This window comes from Sinohyriopsis cumingii, chromosome 3 (assembly GCF_028554795.1).
Source record: "Sinohyriopsis cumingii isolate HCF-2022 chromosome 3, ASM2855479v2, whole genome shotgun sequence".
NCBI classification, from domain to species: domain Eukaryota; kingdom Metazoa; phylum Mollusca; class Bivalvia; order Unionida; family Unionidae; genus Sinohyriopsis; species Sinohyriopsis cumingii.
The window spans coordinates 83,198,063-83,225,221 of NC_142963.1; the positions used below are offsets into that span (position 1 = coordinate 83,198,063).

At 35.3% G+C, this 27,159-nt stretch overlaps 1 protein-coding gene across 1 annotated transcript in view; it reads right to left on the bottom strand.

The window, feature by feature from the left end:
* Nucleotides 1-27,159, bottom strand: part of LOC149803209 (cholesterol transporter ABCA5-like) — a 120,621-nt gene that overhangs the window by 32,383 nt on the left and 61,079 nt on the right. The window contains exons 15-21 of the mRNA XM_089952835.1: nt 26,247-26,684; nt 21,344-21,489; nt 19,619-19,897; nt 15,910-16,041; nt 14,303-14,455; nt 13,332-13,469; nt 5,889-5,984 (exon numbers count right to left, since the gene is read on the bottom strand). Of these exons, the coding sequence (XP_089808961.1) occupies nt 5,889-5,984; nt 13,332-13,469; nt 14,303-14,455; nt 15,910-16,041; nt 19,619-19,897; nt 21,344-21,489; nt 26,247-26,684 (1,382 nt within the window). The remainder of the gene's footprint in view (nt 1-5,888; nt 5,985-13,331; nt 13,470-14,302; nt 14,456-15,909; nt 16,042-19,618; nt 19,898-21,343; nt 21,490-26,246; nt 26,685-27,159) is intronic.

The window sequence follows — 27,159 nt, forward strand, 5'->3', positions numbered from 1 at the left end:
TTATATCTATATATATCAGATTAAAATAATTGTGTAGTTTTCCTTTTCTCCTCATGAAAAGAAAATGAAGAAGCCTCTTTTATTTTCTTCTCCTTTCCTCTTTTATACCTACATTTTCATTTGTCATATCACAACTATTTAATCTGCAATTGGGGCCCCGAGTGGCCGAGTGGTCTAAAGCGCTCTCCGTTACGGATTACTGCCATCTCACCTCTGTCTGCATGGGTTCGAGTCTCCAATTTGGCTAATGTGGGTATGTGAGAAAGCTTGCCAGTAGCTTCTTGTGGGTCGGTGGTTCTTTCTGGGGTTTTCCCGGGTTCTTCCTCCACCATTAATACTGGCCGCCATGTATAGCCTATTGTGTGCTGAAAATGGCATTAAACCCTACAACAACAACAATTATCTGCAATCAATTAGGTAGATCTACAATGAGGACAAGGAATATTTTTTCTATACACCATATGAGAAATGTTTTTACCTTATCTCCTGCATAAGGTCAAGAGAACAGTCACTGAATAATGTCATTCATTGTACAGATACATTTACAGCTTCAGTGAAGATATGCAATTATGTCAGCTATCAATTCTTTGTGTACAGTGGGTCTATTAAGCTGTTATAATATCATATTTTCTCCATTTCAATTTCATGACTATACATTCCTCTCTCTCTCTCTCTCTCTTTCTCTCACTCTCAAACACACACAAATACACTCTGATTTTATAAATGAATACAAATCTAATTATTTTCATTCCATCTTGTATGAAAAAAATGTATCATGGTGAAAAGACTCAAATTTAAGGGTGGTGAAGGGTGGGATACAAAGAACATCATATTTAGACACAAAATATATTTGAAACAACGAAGAGCTTTAATAATAAGCCCATTCTGTGCTCACTGGAAGACAGATTTTTAATTTTGCTCCTCTTGTTGCTCAGTTGGAAAACCCTTTACTGATGGTGATCTTTAAATAGATAAATAAATAAATAAATAAATAAATAAATAAATAGATAAATAAATAAATAGAAGTGTTAGAAATGTCAGTAAGTGCAAAAGGAATGTTTGGATATAAAAAATGAAGCATTGTCAAAAGCTACATACATCTTCATACATACATAAGAGGGGTATATAAGAAGTTCTTAATATTATTGTACAATAAAGTTTTTTAAAGAAGAGAGCAGTATGTCATGCATCTGCTAAATACTCCCCATGCATCTCAAAGCACTTTCCCAGCTTCATTATCCAATTATTAAATGCCATTTTGTATTACATATTGATATGTTGTTAAACTAAACTTTTACACAAATGGTGGCTTTCAAAAAATCTACACTTCAGTGTATCTTTGATCATGGGATTCAGCCAAAATCACCATGAACTGAAATCGGGTTGTATGGAGGAAGTGGCAAAGTTCAGATGCAGTGTTCCTTCAGAAAGTCTGTCAATACATCTGATTCATGCTGTGGTGCATTGTCAAGGAGTAGATGGTTAACTCGAGTACCAATGTGTAGGCAGGTGTTTTGGTAGTGTTCCACAACTAATGGCAACACTTTGGAGGTATCAAAATTTCTAGTGACACTTGCAGAGTCACCCCTTTTGCATCAAAACATGATATGTATAAGAAAGTCAACAGTTTAACTACACAGTACGATTTATGATATGTTTTTTTATACATCTCAGTCCACACTTTATTACTTTGTCTTAGTCATGCTAAGAAAAATAAATCCATCAAATATATCACCTGGAACAATGTCACTCTCACTGACACATATCAGGTCACTTCTTTCTTATCTGGTGATTTCAACATGAGTTAGTTTTTTTATCAGATATTAGCAACTGTGGAACAAATCTTGCACGAATCTTTCTGTGCTTGAAATGATTATAAACAGATGACAAGCTGTCCATGAAAACAGAAATATCTTCATGTATTACCACTTCACAGCAACCTACTGTTGTCAATGGTTTTCCAGAATGTGGGTCATGGATTCATAACCATCCTTACGGCAAAGAAACAGCTTCAAATTTGTAGGATATGACAGAGAGTCAGATCTGTAACCTTTAGCCAAGTCAGCTTTAATATCGTTCAAAAAGTACCATAAGAACACCTAGATTTTATTGTATGCTCTTTGCTCAGTAGCACATTGGTTTATATCACTGTCATTTAGCTATGGAATATTGCATGCATATATCTGCAAGTGTCCTGTGTTCTGTATGTCTATCACTGTCATCTACCTATGGAATATTGCATGTATATATCTGCAAGTGTCTTGTGTTCTGTATGTATATCACTGTCATTTACCGAATGGAATAATTGCATCCATATATGTGCAAGTGTCCTGTGTTCTGTAAGTATATCACTGTCATTTAGCTATGGAATATTGCATGCATATATCTGCAAGTGTCCTGTGTTCTGTATGTATATCACTGTCATCTACCTATGGAATATTGCATGGATATATCTGCAAGTGTCCTGTGTTCTGTATGTATATCACTGTCATTTACCTATCGAATATCGCATGCATATATCTGCAAGTGTCCTGTGTTCTGTATGTATATCACTGTCATCTACCTATGGAATATTGCATGGATATATCTGCAAGTGTCCTGTGTTCTGGATGTATATCACTGTCATTTACCTAATGGAATATCACATGCATATATCCGCAAGTGTCCTGTGTTCTGTACGTCTATCACTATCATTTACCTATGGAATATCACATGCATATATCTGCAAGTGTCCTGTGTTCTGGATGTATATCACTGTCATTTACCTATCTAATATCACATGCATATATCTGCAAGTGTCCTGTGTTCTGGATGTATATCACTGTCATCTACCTATCGAATATTGCATGGATATATCTGCAAGTGTCTTGTGTTCTGTATGTATATCACTGTCATTTACCGAATGGAATAATTGCATCCATATATGTGCAAGTGTCCTGTGTTCTGTAAGTATATCACTGTCATTTAGCTATGGAATATTGCATGCATATATCTGCAAGTGTCCTGTGTTCTGTATGTATATCACTGTCATCTACCTATGGAATATTGCATGGATATATCTGCAAGTGTCCTGTGTTCTGTATGTATATCACTGTCATTTACCTATCGAATATCGCATGCATATATCTGCAAGTGTCCTGTGTTCTGTATGTATATCACTGTCATCTACCTATGGAATATTGCATGGATATATCTGCAAGTGTCTTGTGTTCTGGATGTATATCACTGTCATTTACCTAATGGAATATCACATGCATATATCCGCAAGTGTCCTGTGTTCTGTACGTCTATCACTATCATTTACCTATGGAATATCACATGCATATATCTGCAAGTGTCCTGTGTTCTGGATGTATATCACTGTCATTTACCTATCTAATATCACATGCATATATCTGCAAGTGACCTGTGTTCTGGATGTATATCACTATCATTTACCTATGGAATATCACATGCATATATCTGCAAGTGTCCTGTGTTCTGGATGTATATCACTGTCATTTACATATCTAATATCACATGCATATATCTGCAAGTGTCCTGTGTTCTGGATGTATATCACTGTCATTTACCTATGGAATATCACATGCATATATCTGCAAGTGTCCTGTGTTCTGGATGTATATCACTGTCATTTACCTATCTAATATCACATGCATATATCTGTAAGTGTTCTGTGTTCTGGATGTATATCACTATCATTTACCTATGGAATATTGCATGCATATATCTGCAAGTGTCCTGTGTTCTGGATGTATATCACTATCATTTACCTATGGAATATCACATGCATATATCTGCAGTGTCCTGTGTTCTGGATGTATATCACTATCATTTACCTATCGAATATCACATGCATATATCTGCAACTGTCCTGTGTTCTGTACATGCAAGGTCAATTTTGAAATGCTATTTTGTCAGCAGATTGACATTACATTTATTGATATATTCAAAGAAACAAAAAGTTATAATAAAATAGTCTGAATTTTTCAAATACCCTTTGTACTTACCTACATATCTACCTCCATATATACATACATATCTCCTTACATACCTCCATGGGTTCGAGTCTCGGATTCAGCCAATGTGGATATGTGAGAAAGCTTGCCAGTAGCTTCTCGTGGGTTGGTGGTTCTTTCCGGGGTTTTCCCCCCCATGTTCTTCCTCCATCATTAATACTGGCCACCATGTATATCCTATCATGTGATGAAAAATGGTGTTAAATCACACAACAACAATATACCTCCATACATACATATATACATGCACATATACTTGGCAAAGTCATATTCAAGAAATGATGAAAAGAAATCGCTACTTTTCCAACTGCATTACTGATGAGGTGTAAAATCAACTATTAATTTTTATATATCAAGTGCAGAAAGTAAATAATAAGAATGCATGTCAATGAAATGAAACTAACATCATCAAACTAATGGCATGTCTGTTTCATGTGATTTTGAAATTTTTTTAATATATCTGGCCAAAATAAGGCCTGTTGAGTCTTTATAGAAAAAAAATGGCAAACTCTGACAATTGGACTAACATTGATTATTAGAGTAGAACCTTTTTTCTTATAGTCAAAATATTAATACCACAGGGATGGAAAGTTACCTGAATAGTCTCCTAAATTTTTATCAATGTTATTACAATTTAGTAGGGGCCCGAGTGGCCGAGTGGTCTAAAGCACTCACTGTTACGGATCACTGCTATCTCACCTCTGTCTGCATGAGTTTGAGTCTCAGGCTCAGCTAATGTTGGCAGATGAGAAAGCCTGCCAGTAGCTTCTTGTGGGTCGGTGGTTCTTCCCGGGGTTTTCCAGGGTTCTTCTTCCACCAATTATACTGGCTGCCATGTATAGCCTATCTTGTGCTGAAAAATGGCGTTAAACCCTACAATAATAACAACAACAATTTAGTAGCATGCTAAGCTTATTTTTAGCTATGAAACATTGCTAATAAATATGAGCAAAATTAGCTCTGACATTCTGTTGGTGAATGTGAAAACAGTTTCTACCTAGTTGCAAATGAAGTCATATCATTGCCAGGGGACTCACCACAGATGTAACTCCGACAAAGTTTGAATAAAGTTAGATTAGCAGTTTTGGAAAAACCACCTCAGACACAAATTTCAAAGAGAAATTCTAAGAAACATTCTTAACTAATCTGATCACAACTGTCTCAAATGTTCTGAATAAGACGTTCACAATAACATTACAACTGGGTTGCTAAGTAAGCCACACCACTGTTAGGAGAACCAAACCAGAACAATTTTAAAAGATTGCATTCTTACCAAGTCTGAACAAAATTGGTTCAGCCATTTTGAGGAAGTTGAAAAAAAAATATGTTTTCCATATGGTTGCTATGAAAGGTACATTGCTTTGGTAGCCATCCCAGACACAATTTAGACAGAGCATGTTTTCATAGACATTTCAAGCTAAGCTGACCAATGCTGACTCAGCCATTCCAGAGAAGACGACTTAAATAAAACTGTATCAATTGGAAGAAGACAGTAATTGTAACTAGACAAATCATCTTCAACAGAATATGACAAAGAAAGTTTAAAAATAAACCTTTTTCAAAATAGGCAACAATTTTTATAAGAATAAATGGCAAAAAAACCTGTAGGCTACTGGATTCTATTGAAAACTTGGATGGATGATATTTCAACCACAGGTCACCTTAAAAGTAAGGCTGTTTAGTTCTTTACATGGTTGATTAAAAAAAGACAGAGGGGTGTGTCTCTGAAAAGCAGGAGAAAAAATGCAGCATGACTGGCTTGGACTGCACATTGGCAGAGCAGCCATTTAAATTTAGAATAGTCTCAGGTTCAAGCCCCAATCTGGGTGTGCATTTTTCTCCCATATAAAAACTGAATAAAACACTCACAGCTATAAAGACAATATCGATCTGGGTGCTCCAATTGAAATAATCATTGATTGAGATTCTATCTACTGCAAGATTCATCTCAGCAACCCGGTACACCTGAAAGAAGAATAATTTTTTAAAAATTTTCATCAACACGATTATAATTTTTATCATATTTAGTACCTAAAAATAAGAATACAGCAACAATTAATTAAAATTAAGAAATACAAAAATACTTTTTGACACAGGTCAAACTAGCTTTTTTGTGCATGTCCTAGAATGCATACACTAAACATTTTTTTGATGTCCCAAGTTTGTATGACCTTTGATCGACTATCAGTAACTGAAACATATTAAGATGATTTATAGTCTGACTCTACATCCCCGTTTGTTTGTACCCGCTACTGATTTAAAAAACGAGAGCGTTTAATGTGATAAAAAGTGCACAGAACTAAGTCAATTGAATCACTGATTTTAATTTTTAACCTGACTGAGATCAGAATGGCACTAATGCTGGCATCCCCTGCACCATTTCATGCTTAACGGACTTTCCATACTAACATGGCGCCATATTGCGTACACTATAGGCTAGTTTATTTCCATCAGACAACATAATGACATAGTTCATCCTGTTTGGCAATTGCTGAATATTGTGTAATTACATAATGCTGAGAGTTTGGAATTATATCCCTTTGCATATATGAACACAGAAATTAAACTGCTTTTTAAATCCACATGAAAAACAAATTTGTAGCTGTAATTATTTTTCTTTGCTTCATTTGACATTGCAAATATCGGAAGCAGACGACTTATGTATGTACATCTGTAGTCATGACACACCCCTTTGCTGAAAATGGACTTGTCCAGAAACTGGAAATGGATCCGAGCCTGTCCGTCTATTACATGGAAAACTTCCGTTAAACATGAACCGCGCATAAGATGATGGTGTTAGGGCCACTCTACTTATAGTCAGGTTAGAAACTATAAATCAATGAATGAATTGACTAAGTTCCTTGCACTTTTATCACATTAAAGATTTCCATTATTTAAATTGGTAGGGGGGTACAAACAAACGGGTTTGTATTGTCAGAGTATAGCCACTTAAGACTAATGACTTGTCAAACTTTGTGTCTTGAAGCAATTATGGTGAAATTTCTAAAGCTCTCAAATTTGTTCAAATTTCAACAGATCATATTACTAAATTTGAAAATAACACAGAATATTCTGTACATACTGCAGAAAAAAAACATTCCTTTTTATCTTGATACATGTTCAGGCACTATGCAAACACAACTGATACAATGGCTCGTCTTCTGACTATAGAGTTTCAAACCAAAAAATAGCTAGGTAAAAACTGGGAACCAGATTAATGCATATGCACTTACAAAAAGATGTAAATGATCATGACAATGTGAATATTTTATATTTAAACAATGAAATAATCTTCTTTACCCACAAAGCTACATTGGGTAAATTTCTATTGCAGTACTGTCTGAAAGTCAACAATTCAAATCTAATTAAATATTCTGACTGAAATCATTTAAATAAGCAACAAAATCAGATATAAATAGAAAAAGCTTGTAAGATAGCTGAATTCTGAATTCAGGTTTGGAGTGAATCACAATGCTTGAACAACATTTCTACATGGGTAACAAAAGTAACAAAAGTACCACAAATGGCATGATATGACCTAATGACCTTGACATTTGACCTGGAATCGACAACTGTTTGATAAGGCATGGATCTGGGTACAATGTCATCAAAATATTTGTAGGGGTTAAAAAGTGAAAGTCTGGATAAGGTACAGTCCATTGATTTACATTATCCCTCTAAGGCAGAAATATTTTGAAAATCCATGGTTGTCCCTGGACAACATGCCTTCAAATCTAGTTGTCCAGTGGATTTTTCTGTCTGCTCAGTAAATTACTGCAGTTGGGACAAATGAAAATTATACAACAGCTTTCAATACAAATGGCCTAGTTACCCAGATACCTGTGCATGGTTCTGCTGGTATCCCCATGAAGAGTTAGTAGTATTGACTGGGATTACTTATTCAGATAATGGGTTGCTGACATGCTGATTCAAGTGGCCTCTTACCAATAACAACCACCCAACACTCAACAATGGACTTATAGTGAGATAATTTGAGCACCCTGCTGTAGGTACATTGTCGAACAATTTCAGGATTAATATTTGTTGCTGAAAGTACACAAAAATTCAATTTCATAACTTGCAACATTGTCATTTTTAATATATTTTTGCTGCCTAACAAGGCTTTTATATGGGAAAAAATGGTTTCCTGACATTAATATTGTGTTTCCCAATGCTCAAGGGCAATGGATTTTTACACCTCTCATCCCTTGTTGAGATCTTGTTGTGGGGTAGGACAGAATAAACAAGACAATGACAAGTCAAAATATATAACAAGCTAAAGTTCCATTAAAATGTCTTCAGTGGTTTAAAAGTCATACCAATATATTGATGTAGGTCACTGATTTATAGTATCCCTTGCTGTGACATTAACCTTGAGGCAAGGCACATGGCTATCATATGAGACATAATGTCTAATCGTGATATATAACTGGGTAAATTTCATAACGCTGAGGTTGGAGATGAAGCTGTGTTACGCAACAAACTATCTAATTATAATAAATACCTTAATTATTAACATAATAGTGATTTTTACCCCTGTGGCTATATGACTGGCTAAAGTTACATTAAAATATCTTCAATAATTCAAAAAATTTACACTGGACAAGGATGCAGGTCAAACAATTTCATTTTCCCTTGTTATGACTTGATCCTAAAGCAGGGGCATAACTATAGTATGCAATTCACTATCTAGTCATGATGCATACTAGGGAAAAAGTTTCATGAAAGTATATATATACAATATAAGTCCTCAAATATGAGATTGTGATACCCAACTTCATCACTATTTTCATATCAAAAAATTCAAAATGGCATTTTGAGTTGCTTTGTGCTAAAAGAGGGGTTGCAACGTTGAAATCATATTCAATTTCTAACAACTTATCAGAAAACTTATTAGAAGCCAGTTTTAGGTGTTTCCTTGATAATACTTGCCTGACTTTCACATGTTTGGAATACAGCCACTACTTTGCAAATCCAGCCCTACCAAGCTAAAATTGCCATTAACCTCATCTTTGGGGTTATTTTAGCAATACAACTGCTAAAAATGTCAAATGAGTGATTTCTGATGCTAAATCACATTGCTTGTGTCAAATGAGTGACTTCTGAAGCTAAATCACATCACTTGTGTCAGATGAGAGTGAGTGAGAGTTTCTGATGCTAATCACATCACTAGTATCAGATGAGAGTGATTTCTGATGCAAAATTACATCACTTGTGTCAGATGAGAGTGATTTCTGATGCTAATCACATCACTTGTGTCAAATGAGTGATTTCTGATGCTAAATCACATTGCTTGTGTCACATGAGTGATTTCTGATGCAAAATTACATCACTTGTGTCAGATGAGAGTGATTTCTGATGCTAATCACATCACTTGTGTCAGATGAGTGATTTCTGATGCGAAATTACATCACTTGTGTCAGATGAGAGTGATTTCTGATGCTAAATCACATCACTTGTGTCAAATGAGTGACTTCTGATGCTAAATCACATTGCCTGTGTCAGATGAGTGATTTCTGATGCTAATGACATCACCTGTGTCAGATGAGAGTGATTTCTGATGTGAAATTACATCACTTGTGTCAGATGAGAGTGATTTCTGATGCTAATCACATCACTTGGGTCAAATGAGTGATTTCGGATGCTAAATCACATTGCTTGTGTCAAATGAGTGATTTCTGATGCAAAATTACATCACTTGTGTCAGATGAGAGTGATTTCTGATGCTAAATCACATCACTTGTGTCAAATGAGTGATTTCTGATGCTAAATCACATTGCTTGTGTCAGATGAGTGATTTCTGATGCTAATCACATTACTTGTGTCAGATGAGAGTGATTTCTGATGCGAAATTACATCACTTGTGTCAGATGAGAGTGATTTCTGATGCTAATCACATCACTTGTGTCAAATGAGTGATTTCTGATGCTAAATCACATTGCTTGTGTCAGATGAGTGATTTCTGATGCAAAATCATATCACTTGTGTCAAATGAGTGATTTCTGATGCGAAATTACATCACTTGTGTCAGACGAGTGTGATTTCTGATGCAAAATTACATCACTTGTGTCAGATGATAGTGATTTCTGATGTGAAATTACATCACTTGTGTCAGATGAGAGTGATTTCTGATGCTAATCACATCACTTGTGTCAAATGAGTGATTTCTGATGCTAAATCACATTGCTTGTGTCAAATGAGTGATTTCTAATGTGAAATTACATCACTTGTGTCAGATGAGAGTGATTTCTGATGCTAAATCACATCACTTGTGTCAAATGAGTGATTTTGATGCTAAATCACATTGCTTGTGTCAGATGAGTGATTTCTGATGCAAAATTACATCACTTGTGTCAGATGAGAGTGATTTCTGCTGCTAAATCACATCACTTATGTGACAGATGAGTGATTTCTGATATTAAACCACATCACTTATGTGACAGATGAGAGTGATTTCTGGTGCTAAATCACATCACTTATGTGTCAGATGAGAGTGATTTCTGATGCTAAATCACATTACTTATGTGACAGAGGAGAGTGATTTCTGATGCTATATCATTTGTCACTTTCTACTAGAGTTTTAAAGTAATGTGATTGCATGGAGGGCATGGGAGTGAGTCATATTACGATTGGTAAATTTTATTGATGAAATGCATTTCTCTCCAAAAGTTGGTTTCTACTCTGATACATAACATGACCATAATGCATTGAAATAGGCAAGAGGCAGAAGGAGTAACATCTCCTTAGCCTAGACCAGGCTCCGACTATGGTCCGCAAGCATATAAAAAACACCTTTGTGCCTGATGTGCTGTTGATATAGGTCCTAACAGGTTAAACTGTGATCTTTTGGAGTGAAAGGTCTCTCTGATAGAAGACAGAGAATGATATACTGAATCTTCACTGCACTGCTTGAACACTGTCCATCTGGACACAATTACACTCAAATGCTATGCTGGCACTTACTGACCGCTCCGGTGGCCTAGTGGTTAGAGCATCTGTCTCAGAAGTGGGAGGTTGTGGGTTTCAATCCCCAGCCGAGTCATACCAATGACTTACAAAAATGGTACTTACAGCTACCTCGCTTGGCGCTCAGCATTAAGAGGTTAGTGTTAGGACTGGTCGGCCTGGTGTCAGGATAATGTGACTGGGTGGGACATCATGCTATATGTCTGCGGCATGATGCCCCAGTGCTGGACATCACTATAAACTGCCACATTGCAGACATCGTAGCGATATGACTGAAAAATTGTTGAAGCTACATTAAAAATCCTAATCACACACACACACACAGTGGCAATTACTGACTTAACCCGATGAGCTGATATGCATAAGAAATTAATATAGTCTTGACTTAATTCCTTGCCAACTGCCTTGATAACCCAATGAATCTAAGATTCATGAAACTAAAAGGAAATATTATCCCCCAAGATGATGGCTCCAACAAAGATATATGTTAAAAATGAAAGAATTATTTCCCTGTGAGCAGGAGCATGTTGTTGGCAATGAAACCAGGGGCTGTCATGAAAAGAAACTGTCCTTTCTTCCAAAATTGTGGAATGGTAGCCCTTGATTCTGACTAGAGCTAACTTCCTGTCCTCAAAATGCCAATGGAAAATGTTAGCTATTTGTGGTACCAGATCTTTCTAAGGAGTGATGTTCTTCTGCTCATATCATTAGACAAGACTCCATTTCCCCTTATAGGCTTTCAAAATAGTGGGACTTCTTGCCCAAGTAATTCTGTCCACCACCTGTTGGCAGAAATGTTTCTTTCTGAGAGCTTTTTTGAGATTGTATGTGTGTGATTTTTAATGTCACTTTAACAATTTTTCAGCCATATCGCTATGATATCTGCAGTGTGACATGCAACATCATGTCCCACCCAGTCAAATATCCTGACAGCAGCTCGATCAGTCCTAACACTAACCTCTTAATGCTGAGGGCCAAGCAAGGCACATACTAGTACAATTTTTATAAGTCAATGGTATAACTTGGCTGGGGTTTGATCTCATGACCACCCACATCTGAAGCCAATGCTCCAACCACTTAGACCACTGAAGCAGTCACAATATCTGGAACCTCAGAAGATAACCTATAAGACTGGCTGATGTCAGGTCTTGAGGTCAGGTAATAGCTTTCTGGACACAGATCCCCTTAGATAGTACTGGTGTGTATGCAGTATGGGGTTCTCCAGGACTGGTCCTATATCAGACACCATACTATACTGATACTGGTCTGGAAGTCTGTTCAGTTTCAGTATTAGTAAGACCTGAATAAAATGGTTGTGAAGTGAGTGATGATGATGCAACAGCAGCATGTGAGGCCTGCAGTGTCACAGAATATCTGGTCTTTGTCTTCACTGGCAACTTTTCAAGTGACTGTGACATTAGGAAGGTCACTACTGAGGCTGAGGTGGCATCAGCAGTAAGGCTGATCGTGTCCACATCCTCTGAGCACCACTTTCTGATTTGCTTGACAGTCCAACACAGTTGTTTTACCAAAACTTTTCCCATCAGTCCTCTAACCATAGAGTGCAGATTTTACATGTATGGTCCAACTGGCACCCCATACATATAAAACAAGTTGAGTGATTAACTTTAGAGTTTAAACCTTTTTCACCCTGCACATTTAATCCTGCCCAACATTATCTGTACTTGAAAAAGAACAAGACAATTTCACATAAAGCTAAATCTGCAGACATAGTACCAAGCTTACAGTAACATGAATGCTAAAGAGGCAAGAGTGAATACCTGAAATGATTTAATTACTGATAAACAACAAGATCATTTACAGGAAATAAGTTACAATAATCTTGAGTATGGAGATGCAGTGAAATTATTATTGACCATTAGAATAGAGAATTAAAATGGTGGTTGTTACGTTACAGGAAAAACATTTATCTACAATGAGGACAGAATGAAGTTCAGTAAGAAAATATATCAAATGCACTTCCCTTCTAAAGAGAAAGTTCCCTTTATCACTAATACTGAAAAAGGCACCAAATGGAAGATATCTGCAAAATGTCTTGAATGAGCATGCTGGCTAGAAATAGTTGGAAGTAGTAATTGGTAAATGACCACTCAAGTCTGACTTTTGTCTCAGTGTCCAGATGACGTTTTAGCACTTTATTGCCATGAAAAATCAAAAGGTTCTTCAAACACCCTTCTTTGCTTGGAAGGACCAGATGTGCGAAACAGGAAGGATTACTAATGTATTATGATCAGAGAAGTATCTGAGAAGAAAATTTACTGCAATGAAAATTGTTGGGGTTTTTTGGCCAAAAACATGACATTAAATTATATTCATGTAATGTACCTTATCAATGTAAAATATTCCGCCAAAAATAAGGTAGGGAGGATCTATGAAGCAGAAGACATAATGAAGTATCGCAGCTACTGACTCATTGCTCATTATATTTATTAAAGACACTGGTAGGTAAGGCATAAATCCGGCCTGAAATGCAATAAAAACTGTCAAAGTAAATAAAATACAAAATATGTTACATAACTAAAAGTGAGATTATTCAGTGTGCAAGAAAAGAATATTCTTTTGATTGCCAACAAAGGTTTAAGCTTCAGTATGTTATTGTATGTAAGTGGGTTCTGATTTTCTTTCCAAGAAAGCAATAATCAATTATTATACATAGTTTATTCCTTTCTTACAATTTTATTAATTTTTTTAATGCAGGTGCAAATCAAATGCATCTATTTCTTTATGCAACATAACATATTGTGCTCTTCACAACTCATTTGATTCTTCACAACTCATTTGACTCCTTATAATTTATTGGACTCATCATACCTTTTTGTCGCTTCATAACAGGGAATATGAGTTGGAACTTGTTTCTTTGTTTACCATACTTGATTGCAACAGCTAAATTTCCCACAATCTACTGCAGCTTTACATTTAACTAAAAATCTCAATATCGTGTATATGTTTTACAGGGGATCAAGTTTCAAGGTAAAAGATGACACCTGTAATTGATTCTGCTGACAATATTTTCTATTAAAATATAAAAATGATATCTGCTTTGGGTTGAAATATTACTGAGTGCTTCTAACATGGAGGGCAAGGAGAAATAAGGTTTCCTTTGCAAGAAAAATTCAGTGGACCCTTTGATGTGAAAGTATGACTAAGTGAATGAGTAAATCAATTTGTGAGTAAGTGTAGAAGATGGGGGTTGGGTTAGATGGAAGGAGGCATAGAAAGAAAGAATGATGAATAATTAATGGATCATAAAATGGGAAGAAAGATACAATTTTATAACACTGCTATATAAATCTTACAAAAACAAAAACCATTGGCATGACAGCCATTGCTGTTTCATGATTCCCAAAGGCAAATGAGAACACATAGGAAAGGAGAAGGTTGGAGGGAATGTACATCAAGCACACAAGAATCAGGGTCAGCACAGCACCTGTAGGCTGCAAAGATGGCACCTGGAAGAAAAATCTACATTAGTATTTTGCTTATACATATTGGGAAAAACCTACAGAATTCCTTCAGAAGGTTTCTAATTGCATCCTGAATAGTAACTGTAACATAACAAAAGTTTATACATACATTAACATTCATATTCTCTGACAAATAGTCTCAACAGAAAAGGTATAGTACTGGGTAAATAAAAGCAAAAAATTTAGTAATAATGAGAACACATATCCTAAATGGAAATATCCTTTTGTCAACCTGACATCATAAACTGTAATGTATAAACTCATTTAAAAGTTCAGTCCAACTACAGACAACATAAACCCTATTTGCAACTGTATAATGCACCAGCAGATCAGAGCATATGTTGTCTCATTTACTGATCACTTCTAACAAACTGCACAGACTCAAATCTGCTGACATATTATGCAACGGCAGATCTGGATCTGTGCAGTTTGCAGTGAGACTCAACATAGAAGTACATACAAGCCTAAATAAAAATGCCTGTGCACTGAATTAAAGTATGTTTTTGTTTGTACAAAATCAGATTCCATACAATATGTTCAAAGCAGAAATAATCTGTAAATGGATTTTAATTAATATTTTATTGGTTATTTTAATGATATATTTTGCACAAAAAGATGATAGTGTATAATGATTTTTGTAAGGTGGAGAAAGTTAGATTACATAACAAAAAACACCTATTCATGGATTGCTTTTACTAAACTATGCATGTGCCAGAATAATGAAACAATCACCAGCCATGGATGGCAATTACTAAACTATGCAAGTGCCAGAACATGAACCAAACCACCAGTCACTGATGGAAGTTACTAAGCTGCATCTGCAAGAACAAGAAATAAACTACCAACCATGAATGGCAATTAATAAACTATGCATGTGCCAGGACATGAAACAAACCACCAATCAGTGATGGCAATTACTAAACTATGCATATGCCAGCACACTGAATAAACCATCACTTATTGGCAGAACTGGTAATCCGATAAACTTTTGTCACTGATCATTACATTTTGCTAAAGAAAAGGCAATTAATTAAAAATCAATTTGTTTGTCCACAAGAAGTCTTTCCAAACCCTTGTCTATTTTTTTAATAGTCTTAACTCCAAAACAACTGGAATGGCACAGAGCTATATTTAATTCACAATCATTCACAGAAATAGCAGTCAACTGTCTTGTGCTCAACCAAACTGATAATTCTAAACTGCAAACATATTATCTAACCATATTATTATTATTATTATCTAACCATATTATTATTATTAAAGCATATTGTGTATTCACTATTTTTGTGATTTTGTGATTGCCACAAAGCATTAATTTAAAGAATCAACAATCATCTGCCTGTAAAAACAACAGATCCACTTTATAAATCCATGAAATAAAGTACCAACAAAATGCCATTTTCGCAAACCATTAAAAAAATATATATGCAGTACTCCACCTGGACAATGAAGATAATGATAACAGCAAGAATGGCTGGAATGATAAACTTGATGATGTCTATCAACATGAAGCTGCCCCAGTACACAGCAAATGGCACACCTGATATTCTCAGCTGGCTACGTGCCTTTACCTGAGGAAATAAAGAACAATACTAGGCTGTAAATCATGTTTACAGATTAGTGTAAATTCACTGAAATGCAAATATTAAAATATCAGTACTATTTGGAATGAGATGAATTATGTCTGTGATATACTGTATATACTTGCCCATAGGTTGAGTCCATAGGTTGAGTCCAACTGCTAACAATATAAACCCAGATCTGCCATTACATAATGCGCTGGAAGATCTGGGTCTATGATGTTTGTTCTACTGAATATTCATAACAAACTGCATAGACCCAGATATGCTAGCACATGTGTGTGTGTGTGATTTTGATTTTTAACATAGCTTTAACAATTTTTCAGTCATATCGCTACGATGTCTGCAGTGTGGCAGTTTATCATGATGTCTAGCACTGGGATATCATGCTGCAGATATGTAACAAGATGTCCCACCCAGTCACATAATCCTGACACCAGGCTGGCCAATCCTAACACTAACCTCTTAATGCTGAGCGCCAAGCGAGGCTGCTGTCAGTACCAATTTTATGTCTTTGGTATGGCTCAGCTGGGGATCAAACCCACGACCTCCTGTATCTGAGGCTGACACTGTAACCACTAGGCCACCAGAGCAGTGCTAGCACATTATGTGATGGCTGATCTGTGCAGTTTGCATTTGGATTTGATTTCTAAGCAAGTATAACAGTATAATAAAACTTATTCATCAAAATGTATTGTATACATATATACAGTCCAGGAAAAAAAGTAAGAAACAAAATATGCAAATTACATTTTTATTTTACCATCACCCATGTAACTCAATGGTACAGTACTGGTCACTGATGCAAGGAATCTAGATCATGGCTAAAAAGGTACTAAATGCAGAAAATGAGCCATGGGTTCAAAACCTAATATCTCAGTTTGTAACCTGCATGCAATGTTCATGCAATAATCTTCTGTTCTCAGCACATGTTTATAACTACCAAGGTTTCATTTCTTATTACATGTATTAGATATACTGCCTTTACCCCTCTTCACAGGGGTAAAACAGGGTCTATTCAAGGATCACTGAATGGTGGATTGATAATAATTTCTAAAACACCGCACCAAGATGTCAACTGAACACATGAAAATCAGGCATAATATCTGCAATTCCCACAATTGTCATCTTTGATTTGTTACACATCAACCCCTGGCATATGTAAGTATATTATCTGGTTCTATGCAGATGCAAAAAAATGATCCAACATAGGGAGATAGTTGGGAGTGATCATCATTGCCTCAGTCGAGATTCATGAAACTTTGATGATAATCTATGTAATCAAAACAGGAAAATGCAACATAAATACAATTTTTTTAATTATAATATCTTTGTCACTGTCATTGATAGGGGGAAGGGTCATATTGGGGATGCATAATAATATATTCAATAAAAAGCACGTGGATCTAAGATGGTGAGCAAATGTAGTTGTCTGTAGTATTTGTTTCACAACATTTTTAAACTAGAAATTATAAATCAAAGAAATGGTTCACGTTATGTGACATTCATTTGAGAAGTTACAAAAAACAGACCTTACTCAATTTAATAACAATGTTTTTTCTATCTTGCTTGCAAAATTGATGCAATCCAAATAATATATTTTAAGATGTTAATTGGAAATTGAGTTTTGAATGAAAATAGTTTGTGGATAAATGGTCTGGTGTACTGGACGCAGAATTCTGGGTGTCCCCCTGGAACTAGAATTGTGTCTAAAACAGATATGCTCTATTAAAGACCAAAGTTTCAAATCAGACCACAAACACTAAATTCATAAGAATCTGAAAAAGTGTTTTATATTGCAAAGAAATCTATTCAGATCACTTATATATAACTATAAACACATCTTTCAAATTTAATTGTTCCACATCAAGTGAATTTTGCTTAGTCATAATAATAAAGTTCATGTAAAAAAAGTCCCAAAAATTCAAAAATGTGTACAAAAATTTAAATTCTGCTCCAGTAATACTCACTTATATTGACATCACTTATGTCGCCAAACCGCCTATTTTGACAAAAAAGCAAAGTCCCGGTCCCTTGGTCAACTATTACTACCAAAATTGTCATGCTTACATCGATGTCAAGATAAAAAATAAACGTACATGTTGACAGAAGCCCTTGGTCCCAGCTTGAACAAATCCTTTGTTTTCTAATCATTTATGTCAACAAGCTGCCAGTTCCGACCCATACTTGTTCAATAATTAGTTGATCTTGCCAACAGGCTTTAATTTTCCTGCCTAATCATTTATGTCAACAAGCTGCCAGTTCTGACCCATACTTGTTCAATAATTAGTTGATCTTGCCAACAGGCTTCAAATTTCCCGCCTAACCATTTATGTCAGCAAGCAGCCAGATCTGACCTGTACTTTATTTAACAATTAGTTGATCTTGTCACCAAACTTTAATGTCATGGTCGGATAAAAAAAACCAGGCTTTTGTTTGGTCCTTGATAAAGTAAATTAAATTTTATTGTAATTTTATGCACTGATTATGCTAAAGATAATAATCTCAATTACATGTATATGTATTTATCATTTAAATCTTTTACTGCTACATGTATTTGTATTTTGAGAGAATTCATAACTTGTTATCTCTGGTATGTATTTTAAATGTATACCACTTGAGCTGACATTGTTACCATATTGTATTGTAAGAATCATTTTCTTTTAATACCTCATTAGCATCTGTCATTGTATACAATATTATGCCTTCATTAGTCATATCAGCTGCATATCTCTTGTTCACTTTTGTGTACTTTTCACAATGACTTCTGTAACTAAATACATGTACTGTTTAAACCATTCTGTTGACAGGTTTTCATTTCCCCATGAATAGCCCCATCCCCTTGGTAGCCTCAATAAGATGGGAACAGACTGACGAAAATCAAGGCCAATTTAAGTACATGTACTTGAAGCATGTAAATAACAACTATGCAAACCATGTGCTAATGCCGACATTGAATGTTTTAGTGAATGTTTTTTATATCAGGATGTGACCGATGCAATATTTTATTGTGGATTTTATTACACAAAGGCAACCAAAATGTAATTTGTCAATATAAAACTGTATTTCACACTGGTTTTGTCTTCAAGAACTCAAAATATCCATTTTTTGTTTTCTCGAAGTGTAAATGCTACTCACTGATGACAGGTCACCCCTTTCTTATGAATTTAACTTGTATCTTTTTTTCAGACCCTCCTAACACTTATTTTGACATTTGACTATGTCGACAATATTTCCTCGGGCCCGAGGATGTCGGCATAAATGGGTAGGACTGTATAAGGGAATGAAATTATAACTGGGTCAGTTAATGAAACTTGACTACAAATATGTCTATCAAAAAGATCAAATATATATAAAAGACCAAACATTTATTTTGAGACCCTGAAAATTTAAACAGATCAACATACAAATATGCAAGTAAAATTTTATTTGTTAATGTTAACAGATTTTTGTAAAATCATGCTAACACACTTTTTGGGACAGCCACAGCCACATGGACTGGACCAAATTAAGATGCCTCTTTTGCAAGCAGTAGTGGCACAAAATTTGTTTCCTCACTTTATATTACCTGTCTGTCTTTGACAATATCCACTCCAAAACCTGCTGGAATGATGACAAATGTCATAGCAAGCAGAATAACTGAAGAAAAGGCTGCATTGTTGTAGTCCAAGTACAGTTTTGTTGCTGGCCAAGGGAGATTACTGACAGAAATAATCGATGAATTGTTTGTCATCCCAAACATTATCTCCCCTGCCTTCAAGAGGCTGTTACTCATAAGGTTAATCATTGCTGGAATGGCATGGATAGCACTGTCATTATACAAAGCTGTATAGGCACAACTAACATCCTGAAAAAAAAATGACAAAACATTGTCCAATGTCATTATAAATATTTATCCCTTTGTGAAGTCACTAAACAGTATTGTAAAATACGCAATTAATTCCATGCTGAAAATCATTTTTGATGCAGTGTAAATTTGAAGAGCAGTGAGCCAGACTTATGTGGCCTTGAAAGTAAAAATCATTACCTACTTCATGTGGGTACATAGAAAGGTAGTCTTCATTAATTAATATTTTTGTTTAGAATATATGATAGAATAAGACTGGTTTACGTGCCTTTGTAGAAAGTTTAGTGCTATAACCAGACAAAATTGTGTATGTGTCTGTGTGTCTTTTGGATTTTTAACATAGCTTTAACAATTTTTCAGTCATACTGCTAAGATGTCTGCAGTGTGTGATGTCTAGCACTGGGACATCATGTTGCAGGCATGTAGCATGATGTCCCACCCAGTCACATTATCCTGACACCAGGCTGACTAGTCCTAACATTGATCTCTTAATGCTGAACGCCAAGCAAGGCAGCTGTTAGTACCATTTTTATAAGTCTTTGGTATAACTCAGTTGGGGTTCGAATCCGCAACCTCCCACATTCAAGGCAGATGCTCTAACCACCAGACCACTGGAGTGGTCCAGGAAAAAGTGAACCAGCCATTAATTACATAACTGTATCCTATGGAAGTGACTGATGGTCTTTTGGCTGAAAAGAGTTTCCATAAACGGAAGATAAAACCATTTCTTTTCTCCAACTGTGGTGTGTTGGAACCATCTTTGATATTCTTAACAAAATTCTCAATGTAGCTGCTTTGGTGGATATATTAGATGTCAACTTGGCACTGTTTTCATCTAGGCATGACAAAGAGTCTTCTGGTGGAAACCCTATCTTGATATGACTTTCACTTTGGAGGAAAACCAATAACAAGATTTTCGAAGGATTCCATGATGGCCCTATCTGATATCAGATAGGCACCACTTCTAGTTCAGATCAGCATCATTTTCATTTAGCACCAAACAGACATCATAAGAAGTCTTTTAGTGAAAACCCATGCTGATAAAGTTCATCCATTTATTATGAGTAGCAATACCAAGATTTTCAAGATGACAAAGGGATCCAAGAGACATAGATGACATGCATAAAATAACTGTATGATAAGACAGGAACTAACACCACATTTAGTGATAATATATAGGAATATTTGAATTATAGCTGCTCCATGTTTCCTTGAATGTGCAACAACTTGCCTAATATAGATCACAATGACTGATATGAGATGCATGACATTTATGAATTTCAGCAGTATATGCAACAAATAAAATTAAAGAATCTTCTACTTTGAAACACAATAATTTGGGCTTATCTTAACAAACATTTATGCAAAACTGGTATCATACCAATTAAGACAAAAAAAAGAATTTGCCAGAAATATATTTTATTGTTGGTGTCTAATATATCGTACCTTAGATGTATAACTGACACTGAATTCATTGAGGTCCAAACCAAGATAATGTGGGGATTGAGAAAGCAGGTCGCTGTAATTCCTATAAGGATCACTGTAGAAGGTCTGATTCAGGCCATCCAGGAAGCTGGTACTGGCAAAAGATTCTAATGAAAAGAGAGAAATGCACATAATGAAACCTAATATCCCTATATTAAAGCTGCATTTTCTGGCGTAAAATTTCTAGGAGTCAGCCTACAAAGAATATTTAAGGTCTACAAGATCACTTTGTTGCCAACAATGTTGTATGCTTGCAAAACCTGGACAGTGTACATATGCAATAGCAAGAAAAAGTGTACAGATGCAATGTCAATAAAAAGTGTATTGATGCAATGGCAAGAAAATGTGTACAGATGCAATGGCAATAAAAGTGTACAGATGCAATAGCAAGAAAATGAATAATTTTCACATGTGCTGCCTCAGGAAACTGAAGAGGATAAATCTTAGAACTGCAGCATGTCCTCTTTTGATCAAACAAACCCAAAAAGCATCTTCTGTCAAGTGTGCTACAGACAGTTCCCAACATACATTGGAACCTGAAAGGTGAACAACAATATCGACAACATTTTCATTTATGACCAACTAGACCATGGCATGAATGTGTCTGTAAAGTTTCATGGCAACCCGCTCAGGAGATTTGGAAGAAACTTGTGCTAATGGATTCAAGACAAAAAATGAATGATGTACTCTGGATGGGCTATCACTTAAGTTTCTTCAGTCTAAGACCAATTGAGCTAATAATTTACTTCTAAATATTATTAATGGATGTAGAAAAAGGGGATAAACTATTTCTTTAAATTATTAATGTTTGGCAAATAGTGTAAAAATATTAAAAAAGATGCCTAAATGGCCTAAAATCACCTGGATGACATCTGCCTAATAACCAAATGCAGCCAGGTATGAAATCTGGTCTAAAATTACCTGGATGACATTTGCCTAATAACCAAATGCAGCCAGCCATGAAATCTGGGTCAGAAGGATGCTTTTCATAGAAATTTCTTCCCGTGATATTGATTGCAAATGTCATAAATACAACTGTTTCAAAGTTTACAGTTTTTTATATCATCATTATATTTGATGGTACATCAGAATTATTTGTCCATTACTGAAATGTCTCTATGCCAAGATGCTTTGTGTCAAAGTTGATCAAAATTCTGACCAATGGATTTCTAAGATAAAGGTGTGTAAATGTTATTCTCCTTTTAGCACCAGCAGCCATATTTGATTGTGGAACAACATCATCTTAAAGGTGTTCAAGCTATGAAACTTTCTGTTAAATTTATCAAAGTCTGTAAACCAGTTTTGTAGATGAAGCTATCCATTTTTTTATAATTTGAGTAACATAACCATATCTGATTGCTGATTGGCATGAACTGTACTTTTACCTTCAAACCAAAATGCTTTCTGTAACAGCTGTCAAATTCTAATTGATATTTTGCGAAGATGTCATCATTTTTAGTAACAGTAGCCATATCTGATGGTGATTCTGCATCATTTACAGAAATTTTTACGTACTTAATAACAAAATGCTTTCTGTCAAATTGTTAATTTCTGCTGTGCTGTTGTTTCTTAAAAGTCATCTAAAAGTTCTACTCCAGTTTCATTTTAAGCACAAGTGTGAAGTTCCAATAACAAGTGGATATCATATCACTCAGATATTTGACATAACTTGACAGTTCACCAATCACTAAGCAGACTTGAGTGGTATTGTAAGAACATGTCCTATGTAAATTATTGCCCAAAACTTTATCAGGTTGATTTTACCTATTTTAATATGTCCTGATAAAACTTCATCTTAAAGACTGAAGATATAAATAAACCTATTTACCCCATTTTATACAAATTTGATGAGAAATATCGTTTCTTGATGTAGAGAGGTAACAAATTCAGCCAAATCAGATGTGAGATATCTGATTAATATGCACTGATCTCTTCTTACAAAACTTATCTAAGACAATGATAATTTAAGCTTAAAGTGGAGCAAACTCCTACTGGGATTTGGTCTCCGGGTGGCAACAAACCTGTCTTACCTCACTGATAAGCATAGATCTTGTTCATGATCAAACTCACATAACAGCTTCAAAATACAAGACTATTCAAGACGTTTGTTCAAAATACACCTCTCCCACAATAAGTTGTGCGCAACTGGGTTAAGCAACATGGACTGCATTACAAGCAAGGGTGGGTGTTACTTCTGGACCTCCAAAAATAATCTGCAAGGAGGGGAATGAGATGTTTAATGCCTTAATCCTAATTTATAATCGCATCGAGAATAATTGTCAATAAAGTGCTTTTTCTGATGAAGTTGTTTATTATTCTGTGTAAATAACATTTATTTTCAAACTGTCCAACATCTGAAAGATCATTAACATTACTCCAACTGCTTTCAAAAACCATCACGTGTATGCAAAAACATCTGCGTTTTACATCACTGATTTTTGTTTTGTTGATTACTCTGGATCCCTGAATGGTATATAATAGTGTAGTGTAATGCAGGGAACCAGACTAACTGTTGAAACACCACAAACAAGATTCCTTTTCTTTTAATATTGCTGAAGGACACAGCAGCAGACCTGGCCTGCCTGGAATTCTTGCAACAAGAGTGATATATCTTGCTGAAGGCACAGCACTGCAGCAGCTCAGGCCTACCTGGAATTCTTGAACCTTGATAAAGGTCACTGCTTAGTAGCAGACAAGGCCCGCCTGGAAGTCATCCTGTAAGAGTAATGTCGCTTGATGAAATTCATAGCATATCAGCAGACCTGACCAGCCTGGAATTTTTACCACAAGTGTAATGTCACTTGCTGAAATACAAAGCATAGCAGCAGAACTGGCCTTCCTGGAATTCTTGCTACAATTGTAATGTCACTTGCTGAAGTACATAGCAAAGCAGCAGAACTGGCCTGCCTGAAATTCTTGCATAGCAGTTCAGCACACTAACCACTGGCATTTTACAAACCATTTGTATAATTTTATCTCTTGAATTTAAATTATAAATCATTAAATATAGTCCCTTTGTGCATTTACCCTTTATTAGTTACAACATGTTCTACTGAAAGGTATACATGTATCTTAGAATTAAGTTTTTATCCCTGTTTTAACCATTTTATTCTGTAAGGCGAAGAAGTATGCATGATCTAAACCAAAATAATCCTTATCATTGGTTTCTTCTGTTGTTTTGCTCTATCAAGAAATCTGTGTCAGTAGGATTCTTTCTATTAAACATTCTTCCAATGCTGCTGATTGTATAAGTTATGAAAATTTCTGATTTTTTTATCTTCCTCATTACTTTTATAGTAAATAAGTATAATTTGTCGAATATTTAAAGGCTACCAAACATGGGTGCTTTAATTCAAAGTTAGTCTAATTCTCTTTAGATAAAGTTGAATTAATGTTTCTTGCCAGCTTTTATTAACAGCAGCAATATTTGATGGTGGAAAAGCACAACTAGCATAGATGTGAAAGGCAATCAAGCTAGGACACATTCTGTCAAATTTGATTAAAGTTTGTTTTGTGATATTTTACAAGAAGTTTTTAACGGTTTTTCCATTATTAGTAACAGCAGTCATATTTGATAGCAGATTGGCACCATCTTTCTAACTTAAAAGCCCTTCAAGCCAGAATGTTTTTTGTCACCTTTGGTCAAATTCTGATGGGTAGATTTTGAAAAGAGATCATTTGTAGGCTGTTACATTTTTTAATAATGACGACCATATTAGACAGTAAATTAGCATAATTTGTATAATTTTGAAAACCCTAATTATAAGAATGCTTTCTGATATATTTGGACCATTTCTCCTGGACAGCTCAGAAGAAATTGTTTAAAATTGTGTCTATTTTTAGTAGCAGTAGACATATTTGATGGTGGATCAGCATCAGTTTAAAAACTTTGAAAGTACTTCATACCAGGAAGTTTTCTTTCAAATTTGTTTAGCAATGTTTTAAAAGATGTTGTAAACAGCATCTGTAGACAGAGCAGGCGGCATACTATGCACAACATATGATGGACAAAGGACAATACTATAAGGTCACTTGATTTAATGGACAGGGGAGTTAAAACTTGAGACAATTGTACCAACAAGATTCTGTTAGAAACTGTGTTCAGCCACATGAAAGAAAAAACAATAATTCAAACAATGATTGTAGAAGTAAAGAGACTTTACAATATCCGCATCTTCAGGCCATGACCATAATATTTAGAAAGTTTCATAGCTATCCATCACAATCATTAGGACTAGTTTTCACAAGATTTTGTCATTCACTGCTACAAGACCAAATTAGGACTAGTTTTCACAAGATTTTGTCATTCACTGCTACAAGACAAAATTAGGACTAGTTTTCACAAGATTTTGTCATTCATTGCTACAAGACAAAATTAGGACTAGTTTTCACAAGATTTTGTCATTCACTGCTACAAGACAAAATTAGGACTAGTTTTCACAATATTGTGTCATTCACTGCTACAAGACAAAATTTGGACTAGTTTTCACAATATTGTGTCATTCACTGCTACAAGACAAAATTAGGACTAGTTTTCACAATATTGTGTCATTCACTGCTACAAGACAAAATTAGGACTAGTGTTCACAATATTGTGTCATTCACTGCTACAAGACAAAATTAGGACTAGTGTTCACAAGATTTTGTCATTCACTACAGGGCAAAATGGGCAATAACTGACAAAAATTGTGGTAGCAGAATGAGTTATTGCTATGCAGATTTTTAGGTGATGACCATAATATTTACATTTTATAGCAATCCATCAAAAACTGGGTGACTGGATGCAATAAAAAATGCTAGTTGGCCAGTCAGCTGGATGGACAGATTTCACAAATTAACATTTTATTGTATTACTGTTACTTACCTACAGAGTCTTTAATCAGCAGGGGTGGGATTGGTCCGAATCTTGTGTTTGGTACTGAAATATTCTTAAGTCTGATATAATAACCAGAAACCAGCTGAAGTGATGATGGATTCAGAACATCTGTTTGTGGCTGGGAATTCTTGTTTATCACCATTCCTATTATCAGAAATATCACAGGCATCAGCAACTGGTAGAATAATGTAGATTTGCTTCTTCTATTCATAATGAACCGGATTTTGAACAGGGTCCAGAAACTTCGTGAAGTACTGTAGGCTGCATGCATGGACTTTTTCATTAAAGTGTCTTCATCTGATTGATTTAAATTTGGTTGTGTTTGTACATGAAGAGAATTCTGAATAAAAAGGTTGGTTTCTGCTTCTTGTTCTGTGGCTCCATTCTTTTTCAACAGTTTCGAAAGATCACAGTCCTGTTCTTGCTCTGAAAAAAAAGTATTCAAACGAAAATTGTTTGATATATTAACAATCAAACTCAGCTGATGTGATGTGATGACACTTGGCTACTCTAGCTCATTAACCATGTTTAAGTATCATGATGCTGTAACCTAGTTTTCACCCTTTTTTGCACATGCACCGGCAAAACAGCAAATAGCATCTTTCATACAAATAAGCATCGAGCTTAATGAAAATCTCAGATAAAATAAACAGATGTCGAGATGCATTCATAAATAACCCCAAAAATGCACTTCCTACAATCAATTCATGCAAGAATGTGTTCCAAAGCCATTCAGGTTGTGTCAGAATGGATGAAAATTGTAAGGTAAATGTTTTCAACATACACTGTAGCTGCACTGGCCCGGGTCTTGCTGCTTACTATTTGTCACTACATTGCTGATATTTCATGAATTAATACATAGTTTATTTCTTATGCATACGACTGCTCTGGTGGTCTAGTG